Source organism: Haemaphysalis longicornis, unplaced genomic scaffold (genome assembly GCF_048455015.1).
Source record: "Haemaphysalis longicornis isolate Haplotype H1 unplaced genomic scaffold, Haemaphysalis longicornis Haplotype H1 scaffold_3, whole genome shotgun sequence".
In the NCBI taxonomy this organism is placed as follows: Eukaryota; Metazoa; Arthropoda; class Arachnida; order Ixodida; family Ixodidae; genus Haemaphysalis; species Haemaphysalis longicornis.
Window position 1 is genome coordinate 193,786,954 of NW_027526335.1, and position 15,114 is coordinate 193,802,067.

General features: G+C 45.9%; 1 protein-coding gene across 1 annotated transcript in view; it reads right to left on the minus strand.

Moving 5' to 3' along the window:
- LOC144175620 (uncharacterized) overlaps window positions 1–15,114 on the minus strand; it is a 68,911-nt gene that overhangs the window by 34,012 nt on the left and 19,785 nt on the right. Inside the window, exon 5 of the mRNA XM_077704674.1 lies at window positions 9,680–9,805. Within this exon, the coding sequence (XP_077560800.1) occupies window positions 9,680–9,805 (126 nt within the window). The remainder of the gene's footprint in view (window positions 1–9,679; window positions 9,806–15,114) is intronic.

Here is a 15,114-nt window from a genome sequence, read left to right on the forward strand (position 1 = left end):
GAAGTCTCAGGTACGATCGCTGGACAGAATACTAGTAAACGTACCCAGGAGGAGAAAGATTTAATTAAGAAACGGCAAACCATGACAATATTCACCCTAGCTAACAGAACAGAACTAGCGGAGCTTTCGAAGTTAATGAATAAGCTCCAGACAGCTGACATACGGAAGTATAATATGGAGAAGATTGAGCATGCTCTAAAGAACGGAGGCGGACAGAATGCACCGGGGAGGCGTGTGGAAAAATCAGATGTATGCACTTAGAGATGTCATCACAAACAGGGGAAAAAAATTGGGCCCATCTCTCCGCGAGCGGGACTCGAGTAAATTCGTCGCATAGGGGTGGGTGTATTGCGTTAACGTTTAGCGTTTGGGGAGTTGGTGGTAGTGAATGCGTTGTATCAGCAGCTTCTTGACGTAGTTTGAATGAGTCAAGGATATAAGGCGCGTTCGTAGCCTCCCATTCTGTGTCGGCTTTGTGGCGCAGTGGGTAGAGCACCATGTACATTGCGTTCCGCCCGCAGGGTCGAGGGATCAAAACCTGGCGCCGGCAATTATTATTTTTTTATATAGTGTAGGGGGAGCGATGCGGACTACGGACGCCAACGCGGGTAACATCGTGAGTTACTGAAATGCTCTGCATCTAAAAGAAGAAGATAAAGATGCGAGGAGGCGGGCGTGTACGTTGCTCTCGCCCCGTCCGCAGCGCCTCTGATGTTGATTGCGGCAGGATGCCCCTAGGGATTGGCCAACCAAAGAATCCATCACGAGATAGATTCGCGTTCAACCACCGTCGTCATCTGCATGTAGGAAAACCGCTGAAGAAGAAGAAGGAGAAGAAGACAAAGCTGCGAAGAGGAGGGCATGTATGTTGCTCTAAGCCGGTGAACCAATATCAACAACCTCACCAACGCTGACGGAGACTACCGATTCTACCACAGAGACGACAACATCGACAAGAACATTATGGACGAGTTTGGGCGCCTCTAGAACCACCGCCTACTCACCGTAACACAACAGTACTTACGTGCCTTTGCCACCGGTGTGGACCCGGACGCGGAATTCCCTCCTGCGCTAGTAAACACCAGATCACTCAACATAAGGGCAACACAATGGAACCACACGGAACCCCCATCATGCTTCGCATCCTTATCAGGGTTCCGCACGGGAAGATGGTGTAATTTTTTTTTTCGAATATGATAACGCTTGTCTAAAGCAAGGCGTTTTGAGCGTTAGGAAGATTGGCCGGAGTGGCGGAGAACGACGAGGCGATTTAGCGTTAGACAAAAGAAGGTGTATATTCAAAGGACAATTACAGTTAGACGATACTTAATTGAGCATGTAGTATAATTTACTCGGACCAGTTTTATATGAAGACGTCCAAGCTACAAATGTCCGGGCTCACATCCGGTGTCTATATCCGTGAACTTGCACGGTGCCCCTGCCGTTGCCGAGTGGCCGAGAAAGGACGCGGACTGTAGCCTGTTTGCTCGCCGGCCAAAGAACAAGGCTGCATTGCGGATGCTGCCACGAAATGCCAGATACGACGGTTGTGGGGACGATGTGTCTTGGCTTTGAGGTCTCCTGGGCGCTGACATCCAGCTGAGAACTCTCCAAGACCTCAACGTTCCTCCTACCTCCATTGGTCACCTCTCTCCCGCTTCCTCGCCCCTTCTTCCTCAGCTGCTTCCCTTTCGTCACGTGATGCTCGCCGACATCTGCACGACCACTTCTTCCTTTTCACATCTTTGCGCCACGAAAAGAGTCCCCTCACAGCATGTCATTCTCCGCCTTGAGGTTGTCCGAGAAAGACTTTCGTTTTTAAATAGGCCGCCAAGCCACGGTTTCACACAAATACCGATTGAACGGTTAGCAGCCCGAATGGTTTGAACAAACAAAACGCGATTGTTTGTACTCAGGAGTTACTATTCACCAGAATTATTTGCCTTAAGAAATTCGCAAGGATAACAGCGAGGGACAAACATGGTTCTGTCTGTTCCATGACGGCTTTGTGTCGTAGCTTAAATGGCATGCGCGAGACGGCTTCATAGTATTTGTTATAAAACTGCGACCTGTAGTTCTTCATGGAACATGCTCAGTAAATGTTGCTATGGGTATGTACGAATTCGCGCACCTACGTCGTACAACTTGTTTTAGAGAGGTTTCAGTAAAACAATTTCACTTATTTTCAACGTTGCGAAGGGCGACCAGCAGAGCTGACAGCAGCCCCAGGAACGGCGAAGCAAAACACGTTTGTTTATCATTTGCGCTTCAGCACACCGTCCCGTTAATTAGCTGAACGAACCTTGGAGGAACCAACGCTTTATTCCAGGGGATCAGCATGGGCTGTCAGTTTAACTTCCTAAAGCTCACATACTGACACCAGACGGAAGTTGAATAACATTTACAACTTCGCCACGGAATACATAGTTGTGAAAAGTTGATAAATCGGGCGTTAAAGTTATAGTCGGATTAGCTGCTGATTATTATAAATTTTCTTTCGTGGTAGTAAATATATAAGAGTTACAGCCATTTTTCCTTATTACGCTCTCCCCTTAAATGGTGATGTACGCACCGCTGCCGGGAAATCAGTAACGTTTCACTGTGAACTAAGTAATAATGACAAGTAAAAGGAATTCCGCGTGATAATAGAGACGTTCATAGAGACCAATCTAAGTATAGCTAGGTTTGGAATGGTTTTAAATAAACAAGACCTGGAGCCCTTTTTTTAAACCACACTGCCTTCCTAGAAACTTTCGTTCTACGCCGATTGGCGGTACTCTGTATGGCGAGAACGTGATATTTACAGCTTTAGTGTAATACAAGTTTCAGCGGTTGTCAGTAGCCGTACGGCTTCCGTAGGAGCTCATACCTTGAGAGAAGAAGGGAATTCCTAATTGACCTTGATTCAGTTTCCTTTCCCAAGCATTTTTGAATGTTCTATTTCAGCGAAACATTTATCCATGCTTCTTCAAGGATCCCTCATCTTTAAGACTTTTTTTGGCGTCATGATTTTTAGTGCATAAAAGAGTGCCTTGCGTCGAGACCCCTTTTTACGTTCTTGGCGCTTGTGGCCTATGAAAGGGACACTGAAATCAATTAGCAAGTTGGGCTCAAACAAAAGTTCACCTGCTCCAGCGGCAAAATATGTTTTAATTGCCGAGAAATTATCAATTGAAAACACATTCCTTTGCTCGCGCCATTTTATGATGTTTCGCGTAATGCCAACGGTTAACAGAAGCGAGAGTGACCGCGGTGTGGTCTAGCCGGAAAACGAAAACCTACTGAGCGAACCATCGCATCCTCAGGAGCCACTAGTCGCGTACTCGACGTATACGACAAAACAACTTGCCTGTCTACACTTCCGTTACCTGCCACTCTCTGTGCGTCAATCTTGGTTCCGCACGGCACGTGAAATGGTGGTTAAACAGTGTAAATGTGCGACGCAGCCTTTCACTGTACCTACAAAACGTCTAGCGGACAGCGCAACCGCATCGCGACCGACGACAGGGGCACTCTATTGATTTGCGTTCTCGTTATGGATAGTCGCTTCGATGCACTTCGATAGACGCTTCGATGCACTCGGCCAAAACCGGCGGCGTTTAGACGGTATAACAGTGTGCCGCCATCTGTCATCTTAACTTGTAACAGCGTGCAACGCTACATTTTTGTTGCCCCCTACGTCGGCACCACGACGTGAGTTTAAGCAGGAACGTTTCATCAGTGTTCTGTCACGGTATGATTGATTGATTGTGGAGTTTAACGCACTGAAGCAACGCAGGCGATGAGGCGCGCCGTAGTGGAGGGCTCCGGATTAATTTTGACCACCTTTGGATCTCTAACGTGCGCCGAAATCTCGTACATACGGGCGTTTTAGATGCGGCGCATCTCTTGCTCTGAGGCATGTCCCTCTTGCGTCGTCGTCGTCGTCGGCGGCGGCGGCGTCTGTTCGCAGCCCTCCTCCGTTCGCCTCTCCCACAGCTGTGTGCAACACTCACTCCGGCGAATTAGCATAACGACAGCTGGCGCGCTTGGATGGCGCGCGCTTCGCTGCGTTAACGCTGCGTTAACAGCTACTCCGGTGCGCATGTGCGACTGTCCTCCGCGGTCTCCTCTCCTTCAAGCGCTGTGAATATACAGCGGGTATCGCGCTGGGTGGTGGCCGCTAAAACACGTGTACTCTTTCATTTCACGTATGCATGTGCATGAAAAAGTAAAATTGCCTCCATCGCCCCGTGTACGAGAACATCCGTATGTGATGAAAGGCATCCTACGCGTTCACAATACGTTTCACGCGATGTAGAGAATGAACCCAATGGAAACGCCAATTGAACCTCCATATGCGCCGCATCACACCAGGGTTCCCTCGCGGGGAGACGGAGGCAATTTTTTTGCTTTTCGCCTCAATCAGAAAAGCGGCCGCCGCGGTCGGGAATTGAACCCGCGACCTCGTGCACAGCAGTGTAACGCCTTAGCCACTGAGCCACCGCGGCGGGCCTCTGCGATATGGTAACTATTATTGCGGCATCGGTTGAATGTTTTGCGAAGCGAGTAGTCTATTAGCTCATCTGCCAGGGGTGTGCCAAGAGCTTTTACTAGCGTCCAAAGAAGTATTTACAAACTAGCATAGAATGAAAAACATGCATAACATGCTACAATTATCATTTTACCTAAGTTCGCAACGTAGTGGACGCATAGCAGCACACAACGTCCGGAATCGAAACCCCCGATTTGACGCACACATTTGATTCAACTTCAAGGCAATCAAGAAATGGTTTCGAACACATCGTCACGGCACGCGCTTTGAGACCGAAGCGCAAAATTAACAGGCAATCTACTGCCTCTTGTTGGTAGTATCACTCGCGTATTGCGATTTACGGGGCGAACAAGTCACTTCCCTACGGCCCTAGCCGAGGAGGTTTTCAAAAAAATCGCGCACACTCTACATACCCGTTGCGGGTTGAATCGTCACAAGTGATAATTCCAACATAACAAGCTCGCCGTCAGATTTTGTTTACTTATTTTTTTGTTTAGTTATTTGTTTTTATACCAGAACAACGCGGGAGGGCATTACATGGGGGATTTGGAGGATATTCAACCAGAGCATTAAACGTTGCCAGACCTCATTGTATAAACTTTAAATATAAACACGCAGGAAAACTACAGACAACAAGAGTAATAAGGCAAAAAGATAAGCAAATAACCTGTGCGCAAGGGCCGGTACCTTAAGAACAATACAGTGTGCCCCTGGTAAGAGTCTATAGGCGCAAACAACACGCACACAAATCAGTCAAATAAAAAAAATTGCCTCCATTCCACGCTGTGACGGTCTTTGGAAGCTTTAAACGACACCCACAACAATTGCACAAGCGACGTCACTTGCATCCACACACCTGGCCCTAAAAAGAGTGAGACCAGATATTCTGCCAGCCGTTACCTGGAATTCGTTGGGGCGGTGTCCCGAACACAGCAGCGCCAGGCATGGCCGGACTACAGCGGCGGACGCCGCTGCTGTAGCTCCGGGCTACACCACCACGCGACACAAGCGCAAGCACCGAAACAATTCGGCATGTCAGCTTAGTGATTCCCATTTATAGCGATTTAAACTAGTTATTTTAGTAAGTTTGAGAATTGCGAGAAAGCTGAGGGAAATTTTGTAATAGCTATTTATCAGATCCAATTAATGCTTCCGCGTTTTGTAATACCTCTTAAAACACAACCGAACTGGGATTCACCAATTTAGAAAACGGAGTCCCATTCGGAGCAAGCAAAGCGCAAAAGGTAGCGTTTCTCTAGCGGCCAGATTCCTGTATGTAGTGTTTACATTTTTTTTCCCGCCCAGCAAGCCAATCCTTTATGTATCTTTGCCGTACGGCCACTCGTTCCTTCCTGTCCCGGGTTACCCCGGGTTACGCAAAAGCTAATCAAGCCGATGCAAACAAAGCGCGCAATGGACGCGAAGCAGCGCCAAAACCGACCCAAAACAACTGTCGCTAAAGTAGACGACAAAGCCGTACCGCCGACTCTCCCACCGATGCGAACAGTAACCTGCGCGCTAGAAACGCTGGGTAATAGCGCCCTATCGCCGCACCATCTACACTGTGCCGCGTGAGTAAAAAGCGGTATCCACATACGCAGCCGCTTTGGGAGTTTCTTGTCCCTTACACCACGAAAGAACCGTTAGCAGGTAGAGGTGGAAAGCTTTGCTTTAATAACATCAGCGAAGCGAACGCGACCACAACACGCACACAGCTTCGGCCGCCGGCCTGGGTGCAAACATTCGTCCGCGCAGACAACGCCATGTGACGGAGCAAAACACTTGTTCGATCAGCGCAAATTACTGTCCACAGAAGAGCGTAACAATGGAAAACCGACGCGCTACTTGCCGCCATGATACAAAAAAAGGAGATAACAGGCATTTGACTGCCCAGAAGCAGCACCAGCCATCGGAACCACCCCTTGCGCCGCAGCTTACAAGCTTGGTAATGTGGGCACGGCTTGAATTATACCTTTACATTTATAACTGTTTGACCTATGAAAGTTAGTGTGCAAGAAAAGATTTTATGTGTTTCTTTGAGAGCGTGGGTGTGCGGTTCTCGTCCTGTTGCTTGTCACGTGACTGAAAACGTCAGTTAAAATGATCCACAGGGCATAGCAAATGTCTTGCAAGATCATTTTGCTTTCAAGCAAGATGATCCTGATGTAATCTTTCAGACCAATTACCCCTGCTTTCCTCATAGGTTTTTTTCCTGCAACGCCCGAGGACGTTTGTGCTATAATACGCACCCTGAAGAACACTGGCCCCGGCCTTGACAACTCTTACTCTTGCTATATCAAACTTATCGCACAATATGTTTCGGATGTTTTTCATACATCGCTATGCTATTCAAAACATTCCTATTTCCGACGGCTTTAAAAAAAGCTAAACTAGTTCCTGTTTTCAATAAGGGGTTATAAGTTCCATGCTTCTAACTATGGGCCAATTGCCATTTTGTCATTTTTCAGTTATATAGCAGAAAAGCTCTTAGTTCAAAAGTTAATGAAGTAGGTAAACAAATTTATATCCTGTCGCCGCATCAGTTTGGTTTCAGGGCTGGTTACTCAACGGAACATGCCCTAATTTCCTACACGGATAAAATGAAAGCGGCAATATACACGGGAGAATGGCGCATTGTTTACTAACTTTTCAAAGGCATATCTCTCTATTAACCATGCGAAATTTTTTAGCAAAGTGAACTCGATTGGTATAACCAGCCGTCACCTCAATTTAATCCAAACTTACCTGCTTTAAAGTGACCATGTCGTATGTGTGTCAAATTGTTACTCTCGGACTAAGGGAACAAATATTGGTTTGCCGTCGGGTTCAATTGTTGGCCCGTTATTGTTTCTTATTTATAATAATGATATTCCTCTTTGTCTAATTATTCTAACAGCATACTTTACGCTGATGACACAACAATATTTACGTCAAATAAGTGGTTTGGTTCATTAGTGGATAAACTTAATACAGATGCACTAATTTAGTGAAATGGTGTAAAAATAACTTGCTGAGCAATAGTGCTGCGAAATTCAACTTAATATCCTTACGTATAATCAAAGGACCGTTCCAGACGTCCTTGCATTGCCCTTGGTTCTAGTCTACTTTTTCCGAGTAGCAGTGTAACATTTCTTGGCGTAAAGATTCAGAAGAACTTGAAATTAAATGACCATATAGCATCAATAGCAAGAAAACCAGCTTACGGCATTCCAGCGCTCTATAAAGTTCGTTCCTTTTTTAGTGAACGCATTCTTATCTCCCTCTACCACGCATGCTTACACAGTGACATGGCATATGGCATATCATCTTCAGGAAATACATACAAAACTCATTTTTCTCCACTGCAACATATTGAAAATCACGCTATTCAAATTATAGCCTTTAGCTACTCCAATCGAACGCAGTTTCTTTGCTTCGTGCTCAAAATATCTTGTTGGTTTCATGACTTGTTAAGTATTTCCATGGCCTATTATTATATAATTTTATTAATGGGAACCTCCCCCTTACGGTAATTAGTACTGACCATTTTCCTCGTGGTGACTCCACTCCATTTTCTCTAAACATGAACTATTTATTGCTAAAGTAACAACGAACTACGGAAAGTTTTCAACTAACTTTTCGGCTATACACTTTTGGAATACGCCACAGTTCTATGTTAAAATATCCCGTACTGACTATACGTTTAAAAATAATTAGCGGGCATTCTTATCCCAACCTGAATAATTTGACTTTGTTGTATCATATTGAGTACTGTTTCTTTATTTCTTCCTTTCTGTTTCTTTATTCGTAATATGTTTCGTGCTTACGATGTTTTTGCATATATACCGTTTTTTATCTTGCTGATATTAGTTTCGTTTCTTTTTTTTTCTTGCATTGCGAATACGCTTCTTGGTTATTATGTTCTTGCATAGATACCGTAACTTATCTCGCTGATATTATTTTGCGTTTTGTTGATTGCTGTGTTTGTGCTAAAAACGGGTTTCCGTCTGTTTAATGTGTGACAGGAGGTCCCCCCTTCAGTCTCTGACTCTTGGACTTTCTTCCGAAGTCTTGTATTGTACACATTCTTGTTATAACACAAAATGAAATAAATTCAAAATTCCAATTTAAATTGTTGGCACATCCGCTCAGTCACCGTTTACGTCATCTCTGTTGGGAGGCCGATAGGTTCACTTTTTGAATATTTACAGGAATATTTCAAGGTAATGCCCCACACGCTTGTATATTAGATTTCTGGGGACGCCAATAAATCTAGTTAAATCGACGTCGGTTTTGACTTCAGTGTCTCTTTAAACGACTCTTAGTAGCGGAAGTGGTGCATTTATATCCTCGTCAGAATAATCTAGCCATGCAATTCGAATTGTTTTCATTGTTTAGTGTTCTTTTAACCAGTCTTGAGCACCGCGCACCGACAGACTTTTAAAGCTACTATTATTACCTGTAAAAAACCAGTTTTCCTTGGAACTCCCACAAGTGATGGGCTGTCAAGGCACGAACAAAGGTATTTTGCTCGTGTTAAACCTACTTTGAAGACATGTTCCTCAGTGTAGTGCGTGAACTATCACACCTGGATTACTTTTATGGCACGTAAATCTTTTCCCTGTGTATTTTTTTTATGTTCATATCCAAGAACGAGCGTCGCAAATACCCATTCCCCCACCCGAACCTCTCTCGCGATGAAGCTACTACCTTCCGGCGCCTACAGACAAACTCCTACCCACATACCACCCTACTACATGCCATGTATCCCACCCAATACCCTGCCACATGCAACTCCTGCCCCCACCCAGGCACCCTGTACCACATTGTATGGGAGTGCCAGCAATCCCCTTCCCTCACCCCTAACCCCAACCCTACTTATGAGCAGTGGGTGGAGCTGCTGACCAGCTCCGACCTTCCACACCAGCGACGATTGGTGGAGAGGGCACGGATGGCCAGCATAGCCTAAGGCATCCCGGACTAAGGAAGCCTCCCACCGGGCGGGTGCCCTAACATCAGCACCTGGTCTCCAATAAAGTTTATTCATCATCATCATATCCAAGACATTTGCGTGGGACGTTCCGCTTGGGCCTGCGATCACGAGGACTATTACCTTCGAAGGCGCTGCATAAATCTTCCCTCAAAATGTTTTCTATGTGCACTTACTGCTCTCGTCCGGGTCATCACCTTCGCTGAAGATCAGGTGCGAGCAGTATTTGGTGATTTCTGTTACCACGGCCCTGTACAGGTCCTTGCCGCGGACATGGCAGATGAGGAAGGGTCGCTCGGAAGCTGGGTGACATTGCAGAAACACGGTCGCTGTCGTCATTGTGTGGTTCTAGCCTGCTTCATTGCATATTGAGAGCTGCGAACTTCAGTAAAATCTAGGCCTTTGTGAGGCTCGCATACACGAGCTGATCTTTACGATCAACTTCGCTGACACAGTGGAAAGACGATGTGATGAACACTGCAGACGACCCCTCCTCTAGCCTCCGTATGTAGTCCGGCAGTTTCCGAAAGTATGCAGTTGTCCTGGGTTGGATGTACGGACCCTACTGGATAAGCAAAGTAGAATCGTGACTCTAGAAATTCATATGCAGAGATCTAAAGCAATGCTCAAGAGAGGACAACGGTTTGAGATAGGTGGCAAGGCAGTGAAAGTGGTAAGCTAATATACCTGCTTATCCCATGAAGTGACCCCGCATCCCAACCATGAGGCAGAGATATTTAGAAGGATAAGAATTGAGTAAAGAGCATTCGGCAGGCTGTCTCAGATAATGAATGACCTCAATGAATCCATTGTCCCTGAACAAGAAAGTGAATGTCAGCTCAATCTTACCGCTATTCACCTACGGGGCACAAACTTGGAGACTCACTATTAGAATTCAACGTAAATTGAGGACAACTAAGCGAACGAAGGAACGGAAAATAATATGTGTAATATTATTAGACAAGAAGAAAGCAGAGTGGGTCAGGGAACGTGTAATATTATTAGACAAGAAGAAAGCAGAGTGGGTCAGGGAACAAACGTGTTTTAAGGATATATTAGTTGAAATTATAAAGAAGGAATGGGTGTAGGCAGGGCATGTAATGCCAAGGCAAGATAACCGTTGGTAATTAAGGGTAAAACAGTGGATCCCATGAGAAGGCGAGCGTGGCCGGGGGCGGTAAAAAGTTAAATGAGGAGAGGAGATCAAGAAGTTTTCAAGGATAAATGGGTCGCAGTGAGCAGAGGAGCCGAATATTGGAGATGTATGGGAGAAGTCTTTTTTGGAAGTGGGCGGAGAGAGGATAATAATGACGATGATGATGGTTATGTATGTACGGGTGCAGCAAAACCAAGCGTCCTGGTTATAAGGATGTTAGCTTGGTACCAATGAATCATGATAATTGGTATGAATTCTTGATGTGCGTATGCGATGTTTTTCCTGCTGCTGCAACCAGTTTGCCGGAAGTTATATAGCAGTTTGCAGTGGTGCCAAGGTATAATTAGCTGCCAACGGGTTTCCTTCATGGTTTTCAGGAAATATGTTACCGGAGAACCTTCTTTAAACTTCACCTGTCGCACATCACCGGTGGCATGACACATTCTGCGAGAACGAAGAGGAGGAAGACTATCAGGCGGCTAACCGCTTACTCTCATCTCCATCTGGGGGCCGAGGGAGAATAGGCGAATAAACTCGGGTCAGCTCAGTCATGGGGTCGCGTCCGCATTCCGTTCTGTAGCAGGGACGAAGATGCGTTGTGTGACAGGCATTTCCAATGACGCTGGGGGGAATTCTCACCAATTACAGTACGCAGAAGTAAAGAGCTACAGCTGTTGCATGGCATAAACCGGCTGGCAAATCGGGTTGTGCCAGTATGTCAGAGTACTTTAGACTTCATGATTTGTCTGCCATTGCATTACTCTACAAAAAGGTTTCACTCCCTTTTGCTATTTTACGATTTTTTTTCTAGCTTGGCACGTACTGCGGAAATTGTCGATCATATTTTGCGTGCAAATGCCACTCAATGCGAGTTTTTATATGGATACATCCTGTCTCCCAACTTTCTGCCCACTTTTAGAAGTGATGTTTTTCATAAAGTGCGGTTTGCCAACACAAGGTGAATTGTATTTTTAACTGCTCCATAGAGGATTCCTGTCACCGCGACATTTCGGCATGGTTCTCCAATACACGTTGTTGTAGGTAGAAAATTGCGTATCGAAGGAAGCTGGATATGAGGTGCAAAGAACTTGACGAGATGCTAAATAAAGCATGGTTATTTGATCGGAGGGAATGCTAGGGGTAGTCGTATCCATTTGTAGTAGAAAGCCTGGAGAGGAATTTTTAACCAGGCAGTCTTTACGTCTCCATTCTACTTGGAAATATTCGATGACATTGGCGTCCAGCAAGCAGACAGGAAGGAGCGGCAAATCCGCTTTGCTGAAGCCCCGCAAAGGAGTAACTTACACTTCCCTCAAAAAACACGTCGCTCGAAAGTCTTCAAAACACCCTTGCAACACAAGTATTATACCGTTTCCTGAATTCCAGCGCAAGCAAAGCTCCTCAAAGGCGTCGTAGGGGAAATAGGTAGTTTGTCCAGCAGGTGTTCCAGTGATCACTTTCGAAACCGCTCACAGCACTGTGGAGTGCCGCAGTATTCAGTTAACAGGTTACCAATGTGTTAGGTAGCAACTATTGCAATAGTGTGCATAGCGTGTTAAAATATAACCGAAAAATAAATTGAGCGACCATCATAACTACCTCACTGTCGGTGCCTCTGCCACGAAAGATACCGTATCAGTACTTTTGCTGGTTGGATGTGTTGGTTTGTCCATTAAAAGGAGTTTCATTTCGAGCATGTAACTGGGTTTCAGTTAGAGCTTTAACCTGTATAATTCCTGCTGTTTAGTTTAGTACACGTTTTCAATTACCCAGACACTTTTCAAGCGCCGTTATAACAGACAACCCTGTTGTCGGTTGTTCAGAGGCTAGACCAAGAAGCATGTACGAAAATGCGTGTATGTGTGGTTTAAAATTTAAAATCACATTAAGTCCTTTAATCGAGGTGTGGTTTCTCGCATTCTGCATCTTTTATTTTTTCAGAGGCTCCCACCTACCTGAAGTTTGATTATCGCTCCCGAGACCTGAAATATAAAAGTAGAGCAACCGTTAAGGTATGGACCTAGTGTTGACGAAAGCGCTATCTGCGCCATCGGCCGGTGCAAGGATAACATTGTTGCCTCTCAGCCCGCAAAGTGAATCTCTCGAGGGCCGTCATTTTGCCCCACACATTAAGTAACAAAGTTCTGGTCTCTGCATAAAAAAAGTGCAGAAGCTCACCATTTGAAAACTGCTTTATAGTTGACAGAATAAACTGTTCCGAAAAGAAGTTAAAATATCGTGCACCCTTTCCTCTAACCCCAATGATTGTTGAAGGTGCAACCCTTTCTCGTGTGGGATTCTGTGACTATGTGATACGCTGAAGGTGTTCAACACTTTTCCAGAAAAACCGCGCCGACAGTCAGGTACGTACTCCGTAGGCGTAACCTTTGTGCGGCCGAAATTGGTACATGCTACTTGGCCTACAGTCAGTACTTTTTCGACAGGGTTCAATGATTCAAGGTGTTAGGCCTCAAAATGTGACGTTATGCCTGGCGTACTAAACCTGGAATGACACGTTAGGGCTAACGTCGTGTGGCTAGCAGCCTTATGGCAAGCAGAGAAACGTCATTCTCATTGTACGTCGAGATGTGGGTACCGGTGTCCATGTTCACGTCAAAACATGACGATAGCACGATATACGTCGCGCCATCACACGCCGACGTCACCTCTTCCTTTTGCTGCACTTGAAATTTTGCGGAGGAAGCCTAACGGAGCTGTAGCGAAGTTTCGCAGGACAGCGTTTTAATTTTTCCTCACTTCACCGACAATCACCATCATCGTCCAAGAAAAATGGCTTTCCTGCACTGCTTTTTTTCTTAGGGAAATCATCGGTGACAGACTGAAAGTTTCGCTTTAGAATAAACTTTTGTTTAGACAACGACACATGTTTCGACAAAACTGCTAACCGTTACCCCTCTCAAACACCATGAACGTCGGGTCACCGCCTGCGACAGGAGTATATTTTTGGCGCAAGCTTAGCCGAAAGCGAACTACGATTGAACAGGATCAAAGCTCTTGTAAGAAGCGACATGATTACAGCTGAACGAGTCGAGATGTTTTGTTAGGCAGTTAAGCTATACAAATCTATCTACAGGAATTTAGGCTGTGCAATGTACAAATCTATCCATAGCTTCTCGAAGGGGAACTGCTTTTGGACGGATAGTGTTTCTGGGCTGTTTTTAACCTTCTACCTAGAACACCCACGACGCCCAACAAAGTCGATTTGCTTAATCACCGCAAACTGCTTCCTGAGCTCCTCGAGGAATTATGTTCGTCGAGCTCCACTACGAATTAAGTTAAGATAATCTTACTCATCGCGATGCCCAATTAAATAACTATAGGGGAAGAATGATACGGCTCTGATTGCGTTACTCCTTCTCCTTCCTTGTTAGCTAAACTACCATGAAATGCCTTTTAATGTTACCATTCACTCGAATCTGCCAGTGACATCATTGCACACTCACGACATTGGAAAAGCACGTTCTCTTGGTCTCCACATTACAATCATAAAGTCCTATCTACGCTTAGCCAATATCCACAAACAACTGGTATGGCGAGTAGGGCTTTAGATGTTAGCGATAATACTCTGTGTGGTCGAGTGTTGGGTCATGTATAGCTAGGGCCACTGTCGGGACGAACGCCACTTCGCATGTCAGGTAATTGCGGGGGTCTGGAACTGTTGCTCACAAAAATCGGGACGACCCCAAACACAATGAGCGGCGTAGGTGGGCACCACACCGGACCCTCCTGCGGAATGCCTCCCTTTACCGCATGCGATAGCACTGCAGTTCTCATGGGCTTTTATTTATCTATCGTCTAAACGGGAAGACGTCCGCCAACGCGGCATGCACTGCAGCGCAAGTGTAAAAAGCGACCAAAACCTGCCAGTTGTGATCGGCGCACAAAGGCTAAGTATGGCTGCACTGTTTTTTAAACGAAGATTTCGTGTTTTCACTGATGGCGTGTGTAACGCGAAAATGCCGACGTAAAAGAAAACAAACGCTCCCTGTGGCTGGGACCGAACCTGCAGTTCTCTCACGCAGTGAAGCCAGCGTCTATCCGATTGCTCCATTTCGACTTGGTCGAAGTGGTTTGGAAACGTTGGACGACAAATAAACAATCCGTCACGAGAAAGCTTCGCGTTCAAGCATCGTCCTCGTTTTACAGTGGGGTGAATGATTGTTTTACTTGTCCTCGTGAGAACGACGCTTAAAAAGCAAAAACCGAGGCTCGCCGCGGGTTGTTTTTGTATCTTCTGACGGCAAGTGTTCTTAAAGAAAGGTGGTTCTTGAGCGTACGGCGTGGGCTCCTGAATCGGCCTGGAGCCCAATGTCGCGGAAAGCGACGCGGAAAAGAGGCAATCAGCCGATCGCCCGATTCCTGGGGCAGAACACGAGCCACTGCCACGAGTGCGAGGAGCGAGCCATGCCCATGTTCCCGTGCCCGTGTGAGCCG